Source organism: Panulirus ornatus, chromosome 19 (genome assembly GCF_036320965.1).
Source record: "Panulirus ornatus isolate Po-2019 chromosome 19, ASM3632096v1, whole genome shotgun sequence".
Lineage (NCBI taxonomy): Eukaryota > Metazoa > Arthropoda > Malacostraca > Decapoda > Palinuridae > Panulirus > Panulirus ornatus.
In genome coordinates, this window is record NC_092242.1 from 22,747,476 (window position 1) to 22,769,915 (window position 22,440).

The 22,440-nt window shown below is 41.0% G+C and overlaps 1 protein-coding gene across 1 annotated transcript in view; it reads right to left on the reverse strand.

The window, feature by feature from the left end:
• Positions 1–22,440, reverse strand: part of g (adaptor-related protein complex 3, delta 1 subunit-like garnet) — a 468,686-nt gene that overhangs the window by 440,510 nt on the left and 5,736 nt on the right. Inside the window, exons 2-4 of the mRNA XM_071673747.1 lie at positions 22,320–22,415; positions 11,550–11,678; positions 4,280–4,420 (exon numbers count right to left, since the gene is read on the reverse strand). Of these exons, the coding sequence (XP_071529848.1) occupies positions 4,280–4,420; positions 11,550–11,678; positions 22,320–22,415 (366 nt within the window). The remainder of the gene's footprint in view (positions 1–4,279; positions 4,421–11,549; positions 11,679–22,319; positions 22,416–22,440) is intronic.

Consider the following 22,440-nt stretch of genomic DNA (forward strand, 5'->3'; position numbering starts at 1 on the left):
TTTGTTGAATGTGTTTCAAGATAGAGTGGCAGATATAGGGTGTTTTGGTCGAGGTGGTGTGCAAAGTGAGAGGGTTAGGGAAAATGATTTGGTAAGCAGAGAAGAGGTAGTGAAAGCTTTGCGGAAGATGAAAGGCGGCAAGGCAGCAGGTTTGGATGGTATTGCAGTGGAATTTATTAAAAAAGGGGGTGACTGTATTGTTGACTGGTTGGTAAGGTTATTTAATGTATGTATGACTCATGGTGAGGTGCCTGAGGATTGGCGGAATGCGTGCATAGTGCCATTGTACAAAGGCAAAGGGGATAAGAGTGAGTGCTCAAATTACAGAGGTATAAGTTTGTTGAGTATTCCTGGTAAATTATATGGGAGGGTATTGATTGAGAGGGTGAAGGCATGTACAGAGCATCAGATTGGGGAAGAGCAGTGTGGTTTCAGAAGTGGTAGAGGATGTGTGGATCAGGTGTTTGCTTTGAAGAATGTATGTGAGAAATATATATATATATATATATATATATATATATATATATATATATATATATATATATATATATATAAAGGCAAAGGGGATAAGAGTGAGTACTCATATTACAGAGGTATAAGTTTGTTGAGTATTCCTGGTAAATTATATGGGAGGGTATTGATTGAGAGGGTGAAGGCATGTACAGAGCATCAGATTGGGAAGAGCAGTGTGGTTTCAGAAGTGGTAGAGGATGTGTGGATCAGGTGTTTGCTTTGAAGAATGTATGTGAGAAATACTTAGAAAAGCAATTGGATTTGTATGTAGCATTTATGGATCTGGAGAAGGCATATGATAGAGTTGATAGAAATGCTCTGTGGAAGGTATTAAGAATATATGGTGTGGGAGGCTAGTTGTTAGAAGCAGTGAAAAGTTTTTATCAAGGATGTAAGGCATGTGTACGTGTAGGAAGAGAGGAAAGTGATTGGTTCTCAGTGAATGTAGGTTTGCGGCAGGGGTGTGTGATGTCTCCATGGTTGTTTAATTTGTTTATGGATGGGTTTGTTAGGGAGGTAAATGCAAGAGTTTTGGAAAGAGGGGCAAATATGAAGTCTGTTGGGGCTGAGAGAGCTTGGGAAGCGAGTCAGTTGTTGTTCGCTGATGATACAGCGCTGGTGGCTGATTCATGTGAGAAACTGCAGAAGCTGGTGACTGAGTTTGGTAAAGTGTGTGGAAGAAGAAAGTTAAGAGTAAATGTGAATAAGAGCAAGGTTATTAGTTACAGTAGGGTTGAGGGTCAAGTCAATTGGGAGGTGAGTTTGAATGGAGAAAAACTGGAGGAAGTGAAGTGTTTTAGATATCTGGGAGTGGATCTGGCAGCGGATGGAACCATGGAAGCGGAAGTGGATCATAGGGTGGGGGAGGGGGCGAAAATTCTGGGGGCCTTGAAGAATGTGTGGAAGTCGAGAACATTATCTCAGAAAGCAAAAATGGGTATGTTTGAAGGAATAGTGGTTCCAACAATGTTGTATGGTTGCGAGGCGTGGGCTATGGATAGAGTTGTGTGCAGGAGGATGGATGTGCTGGAAATGAGATGTTTGAGGACAATGTGTGGTGTGAGGTGGTTTGATCGAGTGAGTAACGTAAGGGTAAGAGAGATGTGTGGAAATAAAAAGAGCGTGGTTGAGAGAGCAGAAGAGGGTGTTTTGAAGTGGTTTGGGCACATGGAGAGAATGAGTGAGGAAAGATTGACCAAGAGGATATATGTGTCGGAGGTGGAGGGAACGAGGAGAAGAGGGAGACCAAATTGGAGGTGGAAAGATGGAGTGAAAAAGATTTTGTGTGATCGGGGCCTGAACATGCAGGAGGGTGAAAAGAGGGCAAGGAATAGAGTGAATTGGAGCGATGTGGTATACCGGGGTTGACGTGCTGTCAGTGGATTGAATAAAGGCATGTGAAGCGTCTGGGGTAAACCATGGAAAGCTGTGTAGGTATGTATATTTGCGTGTGTGGACGTATGTATATACATGTGTATGGGGGGGGTTGGGCCATTTCTTTCGTCTGTTTCCTTGCGCTACCTCGCAAACGCGGGAGACAGCGACAAAGTATAAATATATATATATATATATATATATATATATATATATATATATATATATATATATATTTTTTTTTTGCTTTGTCGCTGTCTCCCACGTTTATAAAAAAAAAAATATATATATATATATATATATATATATATATATATATATATTTTTTTTTTTCTTTGTCGCTGTCTCCCGCATTTGCGAGGTAGCGCAAGGAAACAGACGAAAGAAATGGCCCAACCCACCCCCATACACATGTATATACATACGTCCACACACGCAAATATACATACCTACACAGCTTTCCATGGTTTACCCCAGACGCTTCACATGCCTTGATTCAATCCACTTACAGCACGTCAACCCCGGTATACCACATCGCTCCAATTCACTCTATTCCTTGCCCTCCTTTCACCCTCCTGCATGTTCAGGACCCGATCACACAAAATCTTTTTCACTCCATCTTTCCACCTCCAATTTGGTCTCCCACTTCTCCTCGTTCTCTCCACCTCCAACACATATATTCTCTTGGTCAATCTTTCCTCACTCATTCTCTCCATGTGCCCGAACCATTTCAAAACACCCTCTTCTGCTCTCTCAACCACGCTCTTTTTATTTCCACACATCTCTCTTACCCTTACGTTACTTACTCGATCAAACCACCTCACACCACATATTGTCCTCAAACATCTCATTTCCAGCACATCCATCCTCCTGCGCACAACTCTATCCATAGCCCACGTCTCGCAACCATACAACATTGTTGGAACCACTATTCCTTCAAACATACCCATTTTTGCTTTCCGAGATAATGTTCTCGACTTCCACACATTCTTCAAGGCTCCCAGAATTTTCGCCCCTTCCCCCACCCTATGATCCACTTCCGCTTCCATGGTTCCATCCGCTGCCAGATCCACTCCCAGATATCTAAAACACTTCACTTCCTCCAGTTTTTCTCCATTCAAACTCACCTCCCAATTGACGACCCTCAACCCTACTGTCCCTAATAACCTTGCTCTTATTCACATTTACTCTTAACTTTCTTCTTTCACACACTTTACCAAACTCAGTCACCAGCTTCTGCAGTTTCTCACATGAATCAGCCACCAGCGCTGTATCATCAGCGAACAACAACTGACTCACTTCCCAAGCTCTCTCATCCCCAACAGACTTCATACTTGCCCCTCTTTCCAAAACTCTTGCATTCACCTCCCTAACAACCCCATCCATAAACAAATTAAACAACCATGGAGACATCACACACCCCTGCCGCAAACCTACATTCACTGAGAACCAATCACTTTCCTCTCTTCCTACACGTACACATGCCTTACATCCTCGATAAAAGCTTTTCACTGCTTCTAACAACTTGCCTCCCACACCATATATTCTTAATACCTTCCACAGAGCATCTCTATCAACTCTATCATATGCCTTCTCCAGATCCATAAATGCTACATACAAATCCATTTGCTTTTCTAAGTATTTCTCACATACATTCTTCAAAGCAAACACCTGATCCACACATCCTCTACCACTTCTGAAACCACACTGCTCTTCCCCAATCTGATGCTCTGTATATATATATATATATATATATATATATATATATATATATATATATATATATATATATATATATATATATTATCCCTGGGGATAGGGGATTAAGAATACATCCCACGTATTCCCTGCGTGTCGTAGAAGGCGACTAAAAGGGGAGGGAGCGGGGGGCTGGAAATCCTCCCCTCTCTCTTTTTTTTTTTTTTAATTTTCCAAAAGAAGGAACAGAGGGGGCCAGGTGAGGATATTCCAAAAAAGGCCCAGTCCTCTGTTCTTAACGCTACCTCGCTATCGCGGGAAATGGCGAATAGTATGAAAAAAAAAAAAAAAAAAAAAAAAAATATATATATATATATATATATATATATATATATATATGTGTGTGTGTGTGTGTCTGTGTGTCTGTGTGTGTGTCTGTGTGTGTATGAATGGATGAGCCATTCTTCATCTGTTTCATGGAGCTAACTCACTGATGCAGGAAACAGCAATCAAGCATAATAATAATTTATATGTATCTATATGTATGTTTGTGCGAATATGTATATGTGTCTATGTGAGCGGATGTAACTTTCTGTGTCTGTTTCCAGGCGCTGTTTCACTAATGTAAGGAAACGGCGATCAAGTATGAAAAAACATATGGCTCAAAAATTTACAAAAAGACTATCAAACTTACCAAAGTCATAACATCATTGGCCAAGTCTCGTGCAAGATCTCCATTGATAAAGCAAGCCAAACCAGTGAGTGCTGTGCCAGAGTCATACATGTTGTGACTATTCAGATCTTTGCGTATCATATTTGTTGTCAGCATAAGGACCTGGAGGAAGATTTCAATATTATCTTTATTGTTCATCTGCCATGGTCTAAAATATTACACCATCAAGGCAATGCTATGACTTCTCAAAATGAGACCAACAATATCAACCAATGAGTCAACAGGTCATATCTTGGAGACAAACGATGAAAACATAGGTTTTGAAGGATGACAATTATTTCCCTACCACAAATATAGCTCTGTGATCATTTAGAAAACAATCTTATTGGGAAGTGAAGTGACACTCATCAAAATTAGGCTTATAACATACATGATGTAAAAGTTTTGTTTTAAGTGGAAAGTTACAGGCAAAAAATAGGGAGTTGCCTTATACACAAGTAAAATTTTCAAGTTGAAATTCATGCACAATAACAAGACAACTGTAACCTTTAAATATGAAAAATATTTATCAATTCCAAATACTAAGCTACACCATGCTTTTGGAAGCTCCTCATCCTTGGCTAACCTACTGCAAACTTGATTTCAAATCATTGTACACTATGCCATACCTTCATTAAGTTAAGCAGCAGTAGTCTTAAGTTTCTTACCCTATTGTAGAATACCTTCACAAAAGTTCCTTCTTCTTAGGTAAGTCAAGGGAAAAACCACATTCAATCCATATTCCACTTTAAAAATTGACTAAGAGTATTCATGTCAGAGGTGGAGGAGACAAGAAAGGGAAGACCATATTGAAAAGGGAAGCAATGACTGAAAATATATTGAGTGTTCAGGGCCTGAACATGTACGAAGGCAAAAGGCATGCATGGGATGGAATGAATTTAAGTGCATTCAATGGACTGTAGCAAGGCATATGAAGCAGCTGGGGTAAACCACAGAAAAGTAAGATAGGGCCTGGTTATAGATAGGGGGCTTTGGACTCAGAGCATCACATATGACAGCTAGAGAATGGAGATAAGCAGATGAGGCTTTCCTTTGTATATTCATATTGCTACAACACTAACACAGGAAAGGGAGAACAAGCACAAGAAAAAGTCCTCTTTTATCTCATACTTGTCTTCTGTTTCCCACATTAGCAAGACAGGAAAGAATAAGAAAGGTTGCATTGCTCACATCCATTCTCTGGCTGTTTTGTGCAACGCACCAAAACAACAGCCCTTATTCCACAACCAAAACCCAAAAACCTTTTCAAGGCTCCTCCAGATTCTAAACATGACTTGATTAAATCCAGTGACAGTACATTATTCCTGGTAAACTACATCATTCCAATTCACTTTATTCCGTAAATGTCATTTCACCCTCGTGCATGTTCTGTCCCCACCCACTCAAAATCTTTTTTCAATCCATTCTTCCATCACCAAATTCATCCCACGTTTCTCCTATTCCCCTGTACTTCTTTCTAATACTTACATCCTCTTTGTCAATTCCTCCTCACTCATTCTTTCCATGTGTATAAACTATATATCTACAGCATATATGTATCTTTTTTATCATTCTTTTACATAATTGCTGTTTCCCGCATCAGCGAGGTTGTGCCAGGAAACAGACAAAGTATGGCCCATCCACTAACATACACATATATATACATAAACACCCATATACATATAAACAAATGTACATATTCATACCAGCTTGGCTTCATCCATTCCTGTCGCTAACCTGCCCTACAGAAAACAGCATTGCTACATACACACACACACACCCCTGCTTCAGTGAGGTAGCACCAGGAAAACAGACAAAAAAGGTCCCATTCATTCACACTCAGTCTCTAGCTGTTATGTGTAGTGTACCACAACCACAGCTCCCTATCCACATCCAGGCCCCACAGACCTTTCCATGGTTTACCACAGACATTTCACATGCCCTGATTCAGTCAATTAACAGCACATCAACTCCAGTATACCACATCATTCCAATTCAATTTATTCCTTGCACATCTCTCACCCTCCTGTATGTTCAGGCCCAACTCGCTTAAAATCTTTTTCACTCCATCCTCCAATTTGGTCTCCTGCTTCTAGTTCACTCCAACACTCACACATATATCCACTTTGTTGATCTTTCCTCACTCATTCTCTCCATATATCCAAACCATTTCAACACACCCTCTTCAGCTCTCTCAACCATCCTCTTTATATTTCCACACATCTCTTACCCTTTCATTACTTACTCGATCAAACAACCTCACACCACATATTGTCCTCAAACATTTCATTTCCAACACATCCACCCTCCTCCATACAACCCTAACTATAGCCCACCCCTTGCAACCATATAACATTGTCAGAACTACTATTCCTTTAAACATATCCATTTTTGCTCTCAGAGATAACATTCTCTCTTTCCAAACATTCTTCATTGCTCCCAAAACCTTCACCCCCTCCCCCACCTCCAACTTCCACGGTTCCATCCGCTGCTAAGTCCACTCCCAGATATTCCCAGATATCTAAAACACTTCACTTCCTCTGATTTTTCTCCATTCAAACTTTTTTTTTTTTTTTTTTTTTTTTTTTTTTTTTTATACTTTGTCGCTGTCTCCCGCGTCTGCGAGGTAGCGCAAGGAAACAGACGAAAGAAATGGCCTCCCCCCCCCCATACACATGTACATACACATGTCCACACACGTGTATACATACCTACACAGCTTTCCATGGTCCACCCCAGACGCCTCACATGCCTTGATTCACTCCACTGACAGCACGTCAACCCCTGTATACCACATCGCTCCAATTCACTCTATTCCTTGCCCTCCTTACACCCTCCTGCATGTTCAGGCCCCGATCACACAAAATCTTTTTCACTCCATCTTTCCACCTCCAATTTGGTCTCCCTCTTCTCCTCGTTCCCTCCACCTCCGACACATATATCCTCTTGGTCAATCTTTCCTCACTCATTCTCTCCATGTGCCCAAACCATTTCAAAACACCCTCTTCTGCTCTCTCAACCACGCTCTTTTTATTTCCACACATCTCTCTTACCCTTACGTTACTTACTCGATCAAACCACCTCACACCACACATTGTCCTCAAACATCTCATTTCCAGCACATCCATCCTCCTGCGCACAACTCTATCCATAGCCCACGCCTCGCAACCATACAACATTGTTGGAACCACTATTCCTTCAAACATACCCATTTTTGCTTTCCGAGATAATGTTCTCGACTTCCACACATTTTTCAAGGCTCCCAAAATTTTCGCCCCCTCCCCCACCCTATGATCCACTTCCGCTTCCATGGTTCCATCCGCTGACAGATCCACTCCCAGATATCTAAAACACTTCACTTCCTCCAGTTTTTCTCCATTCAAACTTACCTCCCAATTGACTTGACCCTCAACCCTACTGTACCTAATAACCTTGCTCTTATTCACATTTACTCTTAACTTTCTTCTTCCACACACTTTACCAAACTCAGTCACCAGCTTCTGCAGTTTCTCACATGAATCAGCCACCAGCGCTGTATCATCAGCGAACAACAACTGACTCACTTCCCAGGCTCTCTCATCCCCAACAGACTTCATACTTGCCCCTCTTTCCAGGACTCTTGCATTTACCTCCCTAACAACCCCATCCATAAACAAATTAAACAACCATGGAGACATCACACACCCCTGCCGCAAACCTACATTCACAGAGAACCAATCACTTTCCTCTCTTCCTACACGTACACATGCCTTAATCACTATTTCCCAATTCAGCGAGGCAGCACCAGAAAACAAATGAAAAATGACCCATCCACTCATACACACGTATATGCACATAAACGCCCACATACACACATATACATACCAACATATACATGCATATACACTAACATTACATACATACACATGTTCATATTCATACTTGCTTGCCTTCATCCATTCCTGTCGCTACACTGCCACACAGGAAAACATCGCTATCCCCTGCTTCAGCGAAGTATTGCCAGGAATAAAGACAAAAAGGCCCCATTTGCTCACACTCACTCTCTAGCTATAATGTATAACGCACCAAAACCACAGCTCCCTATCCAGGCCCCACAGTCCTTTCCATGGTTTACCCAAAGGCTTCACATACCCTGGTTCAATCCACTGACAGCACGTCGACACCAGTACACCACATCATTCCAATTCACTCTATTCCTTGCACACCTCTCACCTTCCAGTATGTTCAGGCCCCGATCGCTCAAAATCTTTTTTACTCCATCCTTCTACTTCCAATTTGCCCTCCCACTTCTCCTTGTTCCCTCCACCTCTGACAAATATATCCTCTTTATTAATCTTTCCTCATTCTTTCTTTCCATATGTCCAAATCATTTCAACACCCCCTCTTCTGCTATCTCAACTATACTCTTCTTATTTCCACACATATCTCTTACCCTTACATTACTTATTCGATCAAACCACCTCACACCACATATTGTCCTCAAACAATTAATTTCCAACACATCCACCCTCCTCTGCACAACCCTAACTATAGCCCATGCCTTATAACCATATAACATTGTTGGAACTACCTCTCCTTCAAACATACCCATTTTGGTTCTCTGAGATAACGTTCTCTCGTTCCACACATTCTTCATCACCCCCCAGAACCTTCGTCCCTCCCCCAAACTGTGACTCATATCTGTTTCCATGGTTCCATCCACTGCTAAGTCCATTCCCAGATATCTAAAACACCTCACTTCCTCCAATTTTTCTTCATTCAAACTCACATCCAGTTAAGTTGTCCCTCAACCTACTGAACCTAATAACCTTGCTCTTATTCACATTTACTCTCAACTTTCTTCTTTCACACACTTTTCCAAACTCAGTCACCAACTTCTGCAGTTTCTCTTACAAATCGGCCAATAGAGCTGTATCATCAGTAAACAACAAATGACTCCCTTCTCAGGCCCTTTCATCCACAACAGACGGCATACTAGCCCCTCCCTCCAAAAGTCTTGCATTTACCTCCCTAACCACCCCATCCATAAACAAATTAAACAACCATGGGGACATCACACACCCCTGCCACAAATCAACATTCACTGAGAACCAATCATTTTCCTCTCTTCCTACTCATACACACAAACCTTACATTGTTGGTAAAAACTTTTCAATGGTTCTAGCAACTTACCTACCACACCATATACTCTTAAAATCTTCCACAAAGCATCTCTATCAACCCTATCATATGCCGTCTCCAGATGCATAAATGCTAAATACAAATCTGTCTGTTTTTCCATGTATTACTCACATACATCCTTCAAAGCAAATACCTGATCCACGCACCCTCTACCACTTCTGAAACCACACTGCTCTTCCCCAGTCTGATGCTCTGTACATGCTTCTCACCCTCTCAATCAATACTCTCTCATATCATTTCCCAGGAATACTCAACACACTTATGTCTCTGTAGTTTGAACACTCACCTTTATCCCATTTTCCTTGGTAAAATGGCACTATGCATGCATTCCGCCAATCCTCAGGCACTTCACCATGGTCCATACATACAATGAATATCCTTACCAACCAATCAACAACACAATCACCCCATTTTTAATAAATTACACTGCAATACCATCCAAACTCACTGCCTTGCCACTGCTTTCACTACCTCCTCTCTTTACCAAACCATTCTCCCTAAGGCTCTCACTTCACACACCTCCTCGACCAAATCACCCTTATTTAACACTCAATCATCAAACACATTCAACAAACTTTCAAAATACTCACTCCATCTCCTTCTCACTTCACCACTTCCTGTTATCACTTCCCCTCATCACCTTCACTGACATTCCCATTTGTTCTCTAGTCTTATGTACATTATTTACCTCCTTCCAAAACACATTTTTATTCTCCCTAAAGTTTAATGATACTCTCTCACCCCAACTCTCATACACTTATTCCCTGTTTCCCACATTAACAAGGTAGTGCCAGAAAGTCAAAGAAAAGGCTTCATTCACTCACAGCTATTCTCTAACTGTCATGTATAATGCACAAAACCCACAAACTCCTATCCAGAACCTGGCCCAACAGCCCTTTCCATGGGATCCCCATGATGCTTCATATGCTCTGGTTTAATCCACTGACAGCAAGTTTTCCCCTGTACACTAAAGCACTTCAATTCACTCTATTCTATACACACCTTTTGTCCTCTTGCATGATCAGGCCCCAAGCACTCAAAACATTTTTCACTCCACCCTTCCATCTTCAATGTGGTCTGCCCCTTAGCCTTTGTCCCCTCAATTTGATAAACATCCTCTTTTTCAACCCCTCCGCACTCATTCTCTCCATATTTCCAAACCAATTCAGCCCACCCTCTTCTCCTCTGTCAACCATAAAGTTTTTGTTATCACACCTCTCCCTTATTCTTCTATCACTCAATCAATCAATCACCTTCAGACCATATAATAGTCTCATACATTTAATTTCCAAAATATCCACCCTCCTCTGCACATTCTCATTTACTGCCCATACCTCCCATCCATTCACCATCACTGTGGCTACTGAGCCTTCAGACATACCTATTTTGCCTCTACCATATAACAACCTCTCTTTCCTCACATTCCTCAAAGCTCCTACAAATTTCACTCCCTCACCCACCCTATGACCCACTTGTGTTTCCATGGTTTCATTCACTGCCAAGTCCACCAGCCAGTATCTACAACACTCACTTCCTCCATGTATTCTTCAATCAAACTCATATCCCAAGTGACCTGTCCCCATGCCCTGCTAAACCTAATAACCTTACTTTCCTTCACTTTTATACAATGCCTTTATAGAATCTCCAGGCACCTTACCAGGATCCATATATACACAAAAAATCCTAACTAACCAGTCAATAATGCACCTGCCTTATCACATTTTATCTTATACATGGCTTTCAACACCTCCAATCTCTTCACCCCACCACTTGCCATGACTCTCTTACTATGATGATGACCAAAATAAAAAGATGTTCAATATATTAAGATAAATCTTCTGTAAAACAAAATCTTTTAAATAACAAAGGGTCTTCCTGATATTGAACATTATGGCTCTCAAGACAGAATACTTTTCCTGAACTAGATCATATTCCTAATTAGGATTATACCTTTTTATATGAAGACCTAAACATATGTAACCTTATTTTTGTTAACCATTCTAATTAATAATAAATCAAATAATTTTCTCTAAAATGAAATTAAATATAATATACTCTCCTCTTCACTGACCTCTGTATCTTGATGGAAGCACTGGGATGCAGAGAGGTAACCAATCCTTTTGTAAGTAAATTTTGGAGAGCTCATAACTTCTATTATGTTGAAGCCAGCCCAGCTGATGTCATACCCAAGCATTTGTAACTAAAAAGAAAAAAAATGCATACATATATTGGCATTGTTATTAGTAGTAGATTAGGAATGATGGAAGACAAGAGCAAAAGGCTTTGATTAACTATGTGGCAGTGGATGAAAGACTGAGAAAGGCCATGCTAGATGCTAGAGTTGTGAGAGGAGTCTTTGAAGACTGACCATTTCATGGTTCTTGTGGGGATGAGGATCAGAAAGAAGTGGAGGTATAGTGTAAGGAAGAATGGAGAGGGAAAAGTGTTGCCAAGAAAGAAGATGAATCAGAAAAATGCAGGGAGAAGCAGGAAAGGAAGGTAACTGAAAGCTCAGATGGAAGTGCAGTGAATGTAAGAATGCAGTCATGTGAGAATGAGGTGTTTAAAGTGTTTAGAGAAATACTTGTAAAGGTTGTAGAATCAGTAGTTGGATACACAGTAGTGAGATACAGGAATAAAGAGGGCAATGCATAGTGGACAGAAGAGACTAGAAATGCTGTGGAAGAGAAGAAAAAGGCATATGGTAGATTGCTTGATAGAATATACCAGTGGAAGTACAGCAAATTAGGAAGGAGGAATACAAATTATGTAAGGGAAATGTTAAGAAGCTGATAAAGGAAAGCAAATAAAGAGTAGATGAAGATTTTGGAAGTAAGTGGAAAATTTTGGGATATTAAGAAACTATTTTGGAAGGAGGTGAAATAGGAAAGAGGTGGATGTATGAGTGGAAATGTTGCTAGGAAAAGTACAGAAGGGGAGTTGCTGAATCAAAAGAAGGAAGTGAAAGGAAGATGAAAGAGTATTTTGGAGAACTGATGAACGTAGGAGAAGGGGAGGCAGCAGATGTTACAGGCATAGGTCTGGAGGATGGAAGGAAGAAGATACAAGAGCCTATAGTAAAAAGGGAGGTAAAAAGGGCAATAATGAGGCTAAAGGTAGGAATGGCACCTGGAGTGGATGGGATTAAGGCTGAAATGCTGAAGTATGGAGGAGAAAGTGTGACAGAGTGGATGTACCTTATATGTAATTTAGCATGAAAACAGAAGGTTGTGCGTGAGGATTGGGTGAAAGCTATTATCACTCCATTATTCAAAGAAAAAGGTGCTAAGGATGTATGCAGCATTTTTAGGGGAATAGTCAATTAAGTATACCAGGAAAATTGTATGCAAGAATATTAATTGACAGAGTGATGGAAGTGACCAAATGCAGAATATGTGAAGAGCAAGGGGGTTTTAGGAAAGGTGGAGGATCAGATATTTGTCGTAAGATAATTGTGGACAAGTACTTAGCGAAAGGTAAGAAGTTGTAAGCAGCTTTTATGGATCCGGAGAAAGCATATGACAGAGTCGAGTAATGTGTTTTGTGGGATGTGTTAAGAATATATGGTATGAGGGGACAACTGTTGAATGGTGTGAAAGCCTTCTATAAAGGAGAATGCGTAAGTGGATGGAGAGCTGAACAGCAGTTTTGGGATACACGTAGGTGTTAAGCAGTGCTGCGCGATGTCACCCTGGCTTTTTAATATATATATATGGATGAAGTGATGAGAGATGAAAGCAAAACTAGGGAAAAGGAATGCAGAGATGGAGTGCAGGGGTGAGATATAGTGGCTAGTGGTAAGCCTATTTGCAGTTGATACTGTGTTGTTTACACAAAGGATTTGCAGAAGGTTGTAAGTGTTTTATGATGTGTGTGAGCATAGGCAATTGAGGATAAATGCAAGTAAAAGTAAAGTAATTGTGTTTGGAAGGAAGCAGAGGGAAAGTATAGATTTTGTATGGTGAAATAAGAAAGTGTACTAAATTGTGCTGTGGATATGGGAGAATGAGTGGAAGAAGTGAGAGGATTTAAGTATTCACCACACTTACCTAAGTAAGTGTGGTGATATGGATGGAGAGATAAAAAAGAGAGCAATACAGGGTAGAAGAGTCACTGGGTCCCTTAACAGAATAATGAAGAACAGAGGTGTAAGAAAGGAAGTGAAGAAAGGATTAAGGGACAGTACAGTCCTCCCGTCCTGATCTATGTGGCCAAAATGTGGACATGGAACGAGTCACAGAGGTCAAGAATCCAGGCAGTGGAAATGAGCTATCTGAGAAGAGCATATGGTGTGACTAGATGGAATGAAGAAAGATATGAAAGGGTGTATGAGAGATGTGGTAGGGCAGGGAATGCAAAGATAGTGAATTGTGGTGTGGTAGAATGGGTGAAATGTAATACTCTGAGGTGATTTGGTCATGTGGAAAGAATGCAAGACTGGGAATTTCCGAGGAAAATGTATGATAGTATGCTTACAGGGTTGGTATGAGTGGAAGACCACCTGTGACATGGGCAAATACAGTTGAGGAATATTGGAGGGAGAGTAATGGTAGAAGAATGCATGGAATGGCATAGGCGAGGGAGGCATGTAAGGACAGGGATAAGTGGAGACTCTTCTGCCATGGCCACACCTTGATAGGAGTTCCCTGAGGGTAGGAAGCATCAGATATATAGACAGACTCACTAAAAGAATCAGAAGATCCTACTTTTTGACTGTATTTCAAGTCATTTTCAAGGATGTTCCTTGAAAAGAGCTTGACCAACAGTTAAAGGCTTGGAACTCCTGTGTCTGTTCTTCCAACAAGTTTACTTACTTATACCTGTTTCACGTATGTAATTTACGACAAGAACATAGAGGCACTGCGTAATCAAGTATGTGTACTGTACAGAGTAAACTTTACACTCGTGAGCCAAATCTCTTGAACATTCTCTTATCATTCAGCTCCTTAAATTCTGTGAACTGTTTGCATTAACTCAGTCTTCAGTCATTTCTTTCCACTCACCTACTACTCTTGTATTTCTAGATGGGAAAATATTAGAACACAGAGACTGTTGTATTAAAAGTAAGAAAGCGTACAGATAATTCAAAGAAAAAAATGGAGATGCAAATAACATTGAGTCATGGACTTGAAGTGAATTGTTCATTAAGCCCATTCTTATTGGCATCAAAAGTCCTGCTTTCAACCATTCTAATGGGTAAATCATTCAATAGGTAAAAATTTTGAAGAAAAAGTACTACAACTCCTTCAAGGTACATTTGCCTAGGAGTTTGTATCCATTAATATTAGTGACATCAGATGAATGAAGTCTTACGTAGCTTGATACAACAAGATTATAAAAACATTTGATAATTTTGAATACTTGTATTAGATCTAATGTATACCTGTCGCAGTCTTCAGCCCCACAGCCCAAGCTGGGCCCAGGCTGTTGGATTTGGTTGTTGGTTGATACAGCTGTTGGGAGCTGCAGCCCTCAGACCTAAATAAACCACAAAGCCTGGCTGGTCTCGTACACTTTTAAGAACTTGTCCAATGCACACTTAAATTTCTTTACTTTGCATCCCATCTTATTTCTGGTGGTAGATGGCAAGGTGTTAAAGATTCTACGGCCCTAGATGTTTAATAGGTACTCTCTTCTTGTGTATATCCTAAATTTGGATTTTTGAGACAGCATTTCAAAAAGTCTCCCATGTCTGTTGTGCCTGTAGGATATTACTTCTGAACATATGTTGGGAACCATACTCTTTAGGTTTTTCCCAGTACATATGACAAACATCTGCACTTCAGGGAGTATAACCTTAAAGATTTAATCATTCCCAAAAAATTTTTCCCTTTACTACATTAATATAGGCAGTGAAAGACCTCTGAACATTTCCTAATTCTGTGATTTCACCCACCTTGCAAGGTGAGGTTAGGATAAAACAATATCCAATATGAGAAAGAATTAGTACTTTGAATAATATCAACAATGGAGTTTTTTCTTTTGTCTTGAAGGCCTACATGATCCAGTTTGCCATTATTCTGCAAAAGACAACCATTGTTTTGTTGTGTTCCCTCAAGGTTAAGCCATTAGACATTATTACTCAGAAGTCTTACACATCATTCAACTGGTTTATGACAGCATTTGTGTCTGCCCAAAATTTTTTTATACTTCTTTATTATTCCCATACTGGGTTAGTTGAAACTTGTACCCACTGAAAAGTATGCTGTTCTTGCTTGCCCAGTTAATGTCTTCATTTATATATCTTAATAACCTTTCCATATCTTCTATTGATGTAATTTTCATACTTATTCTTGTATCATCTGCAAGGATGATATGAAACTAAGGCTTGTGTCTGTGTCAATGCCAGATATAAGAATAAGAGCCAAACAGGGCGCAAGTGCAGTTCCTTGAGGGACTGCCATGATTTACAACTGTGTGTTGTGATCCCAATTTCTCCAATTATTCCTAGTTCACATTCCATATGCTATGACACCATGGTCAGATCTATCAAAGGTTTTTGCAATGTCTGCCAAAATTGAGTCAGCATTTGCTTTGTGTTCCAGTGCTTCAACAATAATATTATTGTGGTCAAGCAAGTGAGAGAGAAGCATACTCTTCCCACCCTAAAACCATGTTGTTCTGGGTTATGCAGATTGTTCACTTCAATAAATTCAATCAGCTTGCCTCATAGGACTCCTTCAAAGGTTTTAATGATGTGTGATGTTAATGCTATCAGTCAAAAGTTTTTTGAGACTGCTTCACTTCCACCTTTGAGAATTGGAGAGATCCAAGACTGTTTCAGACTCTAGATATGATGCCAGAATATAGACTATTTCCTGAGGATACTTAATGTATGTACAAATGGTGTCTTACAAATATTTCTCTATGAAAAATCCAGGCGTGGGGATAAGTGCACGGGCATGTTCTCAAAGGCCCTCTTGAAATCCTGCATTGAGGTGTTGATATCTGCTGTAATCTGTTATATATGCATTTAGGGGATATCTATTTAGGAAGAAGTCTACTGGGTCATTTATCTTTAATGTAGTTTTTGGCTCAAAGAATACCAATTCTTTATTTATTTATTTTGCTTTGTCACTGTCTCCCGCGTTAGTAAGGTAGCGCAAGGAAACAGACGAAAGAATGGCCCAACCCACCCACATACACATGTATATACATACACGTCCACACACGCAAATATAAATACCTATACATCTCAACGTATACATATATATATATATATATATACAGACATATACATATATACACGTGCATAATTCATAGTCTGGTGCTCTGTGCATGCCTTCACCCTCTCAATCAATACCCTCCCATGTGGTTTACCAGGAATGCTCAACAAACTTATACCTCTGTGGTTTGAGCACTCACTCTTGTCCCATTTGCATTTGTGCAGTGGCACTGTGCACGCATTCCGCTGGTCCTCGGGCACCTCACCATGAGTCGTACATACATTGGATAACCTTACCAACCGGTCAATAATGCAGTCGCCCCCTTCTTTGATGAATTCCACTGCGGTGCCGTCCAGGCCTGCTGCCTTGCCGGCTTTCATCTTCCGCAAAGCTTTTACTACCTCTTCTCTGTTTACCAGATCATTTTCCCTAGCCCTCTCACTTTGCACGCCGCCTCGACCAGGGCGCCCTATATCTGCCACTCTGTCATCAAACACATTCAACAAACCTTCAAAATACTCACTCCATCTCCTTCTCATATATATATATATATATATATATATATATATATATATATATATATATATATATATATATATATATATATTTAGGAATATATATATATTAATATTTTTTTTTATTACACTTTGTCGCTGTCTCCTGCGTTCGCGAGGTAGCGCAAGGAAACAGACGAAAGAAATGGCCCAACCCCCCCATACACATGTATATACATACGTCCACACACGCAAATATACATACCTACACAGCTTTCCATGGCTTACCCCAGACGCTTCACATGCCTTGATTCAATCCACTGACAGCACGTCAACCCCGGTATACCACATCGCTCCAATTCACTCTATTCCTTGCCCTCCTTTCACCCTCCTGCATGTTCAGGCCCCGATCACACAAAATCTTTTTCACTCCATCTTTCCACCTCCAATTTGGTCTCCCTCTTCTCCTTGTTCCCTCCACCTCCGACACATATATCCTCTTGGTCAATCTTTCCTCACTCATCCTCTCCATGTGCCCAAACCACTTCAAACACCCTCTTCTGCTCTCTCAACCACGCTCTTTTTATTTCCACACATCTCTCTTACCCTTACGTTACTCACTCGATCAAACCACCTCACACCACACATTGTCCTCAAACATCTCATTTCCAGCACATCCATCCTCCTGCGCACAACTCTATCCATAGCCCATGCCTCGCAACCATACAACATTGTTGGAACCACTATTCCTTCATACATACCCATTTTTGCTTTCCGAGATAATGTTCTCGACTTCCACACATTCTTCAAGGCCCCCAGAATTTTCGCCCCCTCCCCCACCCTATGATCCACTTCCGCTTCCATGGTTCCATCCGCTGCCAGATCCACTCCCAGATATCTAAAACACTTCACTTCCTCCAGTTTTTCTCCATTCAAACTCACCTCCCAATTGACTTGACCCTCAACCCTACTGTACCTAATAACCTTGCTCTTATTCACATTTACTCTTAACTTTCTTCTTCCACACACTTTACCAAACTCAGTCACCAGCTTCTGCAGTTTCTCACATGAATCAGCCACCAGCGCTGTATCATCAGCGAACAACAACTGACTCACTTCCCAAGCTCTCTCATCCCCAACAGACTTCATACTTGCCCCTCTTTCCAAAACTCTTGCATTTACCTCCCTAACAACCCCATCCATAAACAAATTAAACAACCATGGAGACATCACACCCCCCTGCCGCAAACCTACATTCACTGAGAACCAATCACTTTCCTCTCTTCCTACACGTACACATGCCTTACATCCTCGATAAAAACTTTTCACTGCTTCTAACAACTTTCCTCCCACACCATCTATTCTTAATACCTTCCACAGAGCATCTCTATCAACTCTATCATATGCCTTCTCCAGATCCATAAATGCTACATACAAATCCATTTGCTTTTCTAAGTATTTCTCACATACATTCTTCAAAGCAAACACCTGATCCACACATCCTCTACCACTTCTGAAACCACACTGCTCTTCCCCAATCTGATGCTCTGTACATGCCTTCACCCTCTCAATCAATACCCTCCCATATAATTTACCAGGAATACTCAACAAACTTATACATCTGTAATTTGAGCACTCACTCTTATCCCCATTGCCTTTGTACAATGGCACTATATATATATATATATATATATATATATATATATATATATATATATATATATATATATGTATTCCCTGGGGATGGGGGAGAAAGAATACTTCCCACGTATTCCCTGCATGTCGTAGAAGGCGACTAAAAGGGAAGGGAGCGGGGGGGCTGGAAATCCTCCCCTCTCGTTTTTTTTTTTTTCTTTTAATTTTCCAAAAGAAGGAACAGAGAAGAGAGCCAGGTGAGGATATTCCCTCAAAGGCCCAGTCCTCTGTTCTTAACGCTAACTCGCTATCACCGGAAATGGCGAATAGTATGAAAAAAAAAAGAATGTGTGGAAGTCGAGAACATTATCTCGGAAAGCAAAAATGGGTATGTTTGAAGGAATAGTGGTTCCAACAATGTTGTATGGTTGCGAGGCATGGGCTATGGATAGAGTTGTGCGCAGGAGGATGGATGTGCTGGAAATGAGATGTTTGAGGACAATGTGTGGTGTGAGGTGGTTTGATCGAGTGAGTAACGTAAGGGTAAGAGAGATGTGTGGAAATAAAAAGAGCGTGGTTGAGAGAGCAGAAGAGGGTGTTTTGAAGTGGTTTGGGCACATGGAGAGAATGAGTGAGGAAAGATTGACCAAGAGGATATATGTGTCGGAGGTGGAGGGAACGAGGAGAAGAGGGAGACCAAATTGGAGGTGGAAAGATGGAGTGAAAAAGATTTTGTGTGATCGGGGCCTGAACATGCAGGAGGGTGAAAGGAGGGCAAGGAATAGAGTGAATTGGAGTGATGTGGTATACCGGGGTTGACGTGCTGTCAGTGGATTGAATCAAGGCATGTGAAGCGTCTGGGGTAAACCATGGAAAGCTGTGTAGGTATGTATATTTGCGTGTGTGGACGTATGTATATACATGTGTATGGGGGGGGTTGGGCCATTTCTTTCGTCTGTTTCCTTGCGCTACCTCGCAAAAGCGGGAGACAGCGACAAAGTATAAAAAAAAAAAAAAAAAAAATTGATATTTTGAGAGAAACCATGTATTTATGTAAAAAACTGGAGGAAGTGAAGTGTTTTAGATATCTGGGAGTGGATCTGGCAGCGGATGGAACCATGGAAGCGGAAGTGGATCATAGGGTGGGGAGGGGGCGAAAATTCTGGGAGCCTTGAAGAATGTGTGGAAGTCGAGAACATTATCTCGGAAAGCAAAAATGGGTATGTTTGAAGGAATAGTGGTTCCAACAATGTTGTATGGTTGCGAGGCGTGGGCTATGGATAGAGTTGTGCGCAGGAGGATGGATGTGCTGGAAATGAGATGTTTGAGGACAATGTGTGGTGTGAGGTGGTTTGATCGAGTGAGTAACGTAAGGGTAAGAGAGATGTGTGGAAATAAAAAGAGCGTGGTTGAGAGAGCAGAAGAGGGTGTTTTGAAGTGGTTTGGGCACATGGAGAGAATGAGTGAGGAAAGATTGACCAAGAGGATATATGTGTCGGAGGTGGAGGGAACAAGGAGAAGAGGGAGACCAAATTGGAGGTGGAAAGATGGAGTGAAAAAGATTTTGTGTGATCGGGGCCTGAACATGCAGGAGGGTGAAAGGAGGGCAAGGAATAGAGTGAGTTGGAGCGATGTGGTATACCGGGGTTGACGTGCTGTCAGTGGATTGAAGCAGGGCATGTGAAGCGTCTGGGGTAAACCGTGGAAGGCTGTGTAGGTATGTATATTTGCGTGTGTGGACGTATGTATATACATGTGTATGGGGGGGTTGGGCCATTTCTTTCGTCTGTTTCCTTGCGCTACCTCGCAAACGCGGGAGACAGCGACAAAGTATAATAAAAAAAATAAATAAATATATATATATATATATATATATATATATATATATATATATATATATATATATATATATATTTTATTTATTTATATTTATTTTGCTTTGTCGCTGTCTCCCGCGTTTGCGAGGTAGCGCAAGGAAACAGACGAAAGAAATGGCCCAACCCACCCCCATACACAATGTATATACATACACGTCCACACACACAAATATACATACCTATACATCTCAATGTACACATATATATACACACACAGACACATACATATATACCCATGCACACAATTCACACTGTCTGCCTTTATTCATTCCCATCGCCACCTCGCCACACATGGAATACCATCCCCCTCCCCCCTCATGTGTGCGAGGTAGCACTAGGAAAAGACAACAAAGGCCCAATTCGTTCTAACTCAGTCTCTAGCTGTCATGCAATAATGCCCGAAACCAAAGCTCCCTTTGCACATCCAGGCCCCACACAACTTTCCATGGTTTACCCCAGATGCTTCACATGCCCTGATTCAATCCACTGACAGCACATCAACCTCGGTATACCACATCGATCCAATTCACTCTATCCCTTGCCCTCCTTTCACCCTCCTGCATGTTCACGCCCCGATCACACAAAATCTTTTTCACTCCATCTTTCCACCTCCAATTTGGTCTCCCACTTCTCCTCGTTCCCTCCACCTCCGACACATATATCTTTCCTGGTCAATCTTTCCTCACTCATTCTCTCCATGTGCCCAAACCATTTCAAAACACCCTCATCTGCTCTCTCAACCACGCTCTTTTTATTTCCACACATCTCTCTTACCCTTACATTACTTACTTGATCAAACCACCTCACTCCACACATTGTCCTCAAACATCTCATTTCCAGCACATCCACCCTCCTGCGCACAACTCTATCCACAGCCCACGCCTCGCAACCATACAACATTGTTGGAACCACTATTCCTTCAAACATACCCATTTTTGCTTTCCGAGATAATGTTCTCGACTTCCACACATTCTTCAAGGCTCCCAGGATTTTCGCCCCCTCCCCCACCCTATGATTCACTTCCGCTTCCATGGTTCCATCCACTGCCAGATCCACTCCCAGATATCTAAAACACTTTACTTCTTCCAGTTTTTCTCCATTCAAACTTACCTCCCAATTGACTTGACCCTCAACCCTACTGTACCTAATAACCTTGCTCTTATTCACATTTACTCTTAACTTTCTTCTTTCACCAATTCTTACTGCCATATTATCTTCAGGCAGTCATCTACAAAAATACCTTGTTTTAAGGGGGCCTTTTTAAGGCCAGTCCTACTTTTTGGCAAAATGACAAGAGCAATAGGCAGAAGCAACAAGAAGGAACACCTGATAAACGCAATATGTAGAAGTAATGAACAAGAATATTAAGTGGGAGCATTAGGTAGATGTGGTAGGATAGAACATTAGTTAGAAGTCTGTAAGAACATTAGGAAGGAGCTTCTGAAAACGCTGTGCTAGAGTTGCCCTCTACAAGTGACCTGTTAGGGGAGAGGCACTAGATGCTATGAAGCGGCACTGGAGTTCATCAGTTATGGAGACTTTTGGCTTGGAAACTCCCTTGAGTTCCAAAAGGGGACTGACATCAGAGTATAGAATAATATACATAAAATGGATTAAATGGTTTTTCCATGTTTATGAACTTCAATATAAAAAAAACAGCCTCACTTACATAGGTGAGCTTGGCAACAGCATTGGCCTTCACAGCTAAATTGTCTTGCCGTAGTTCTGTTTTTATCTCTTCCATACATTGCGATATGTACTTCGCCTGAAAAGGAGAGAATATACATTTA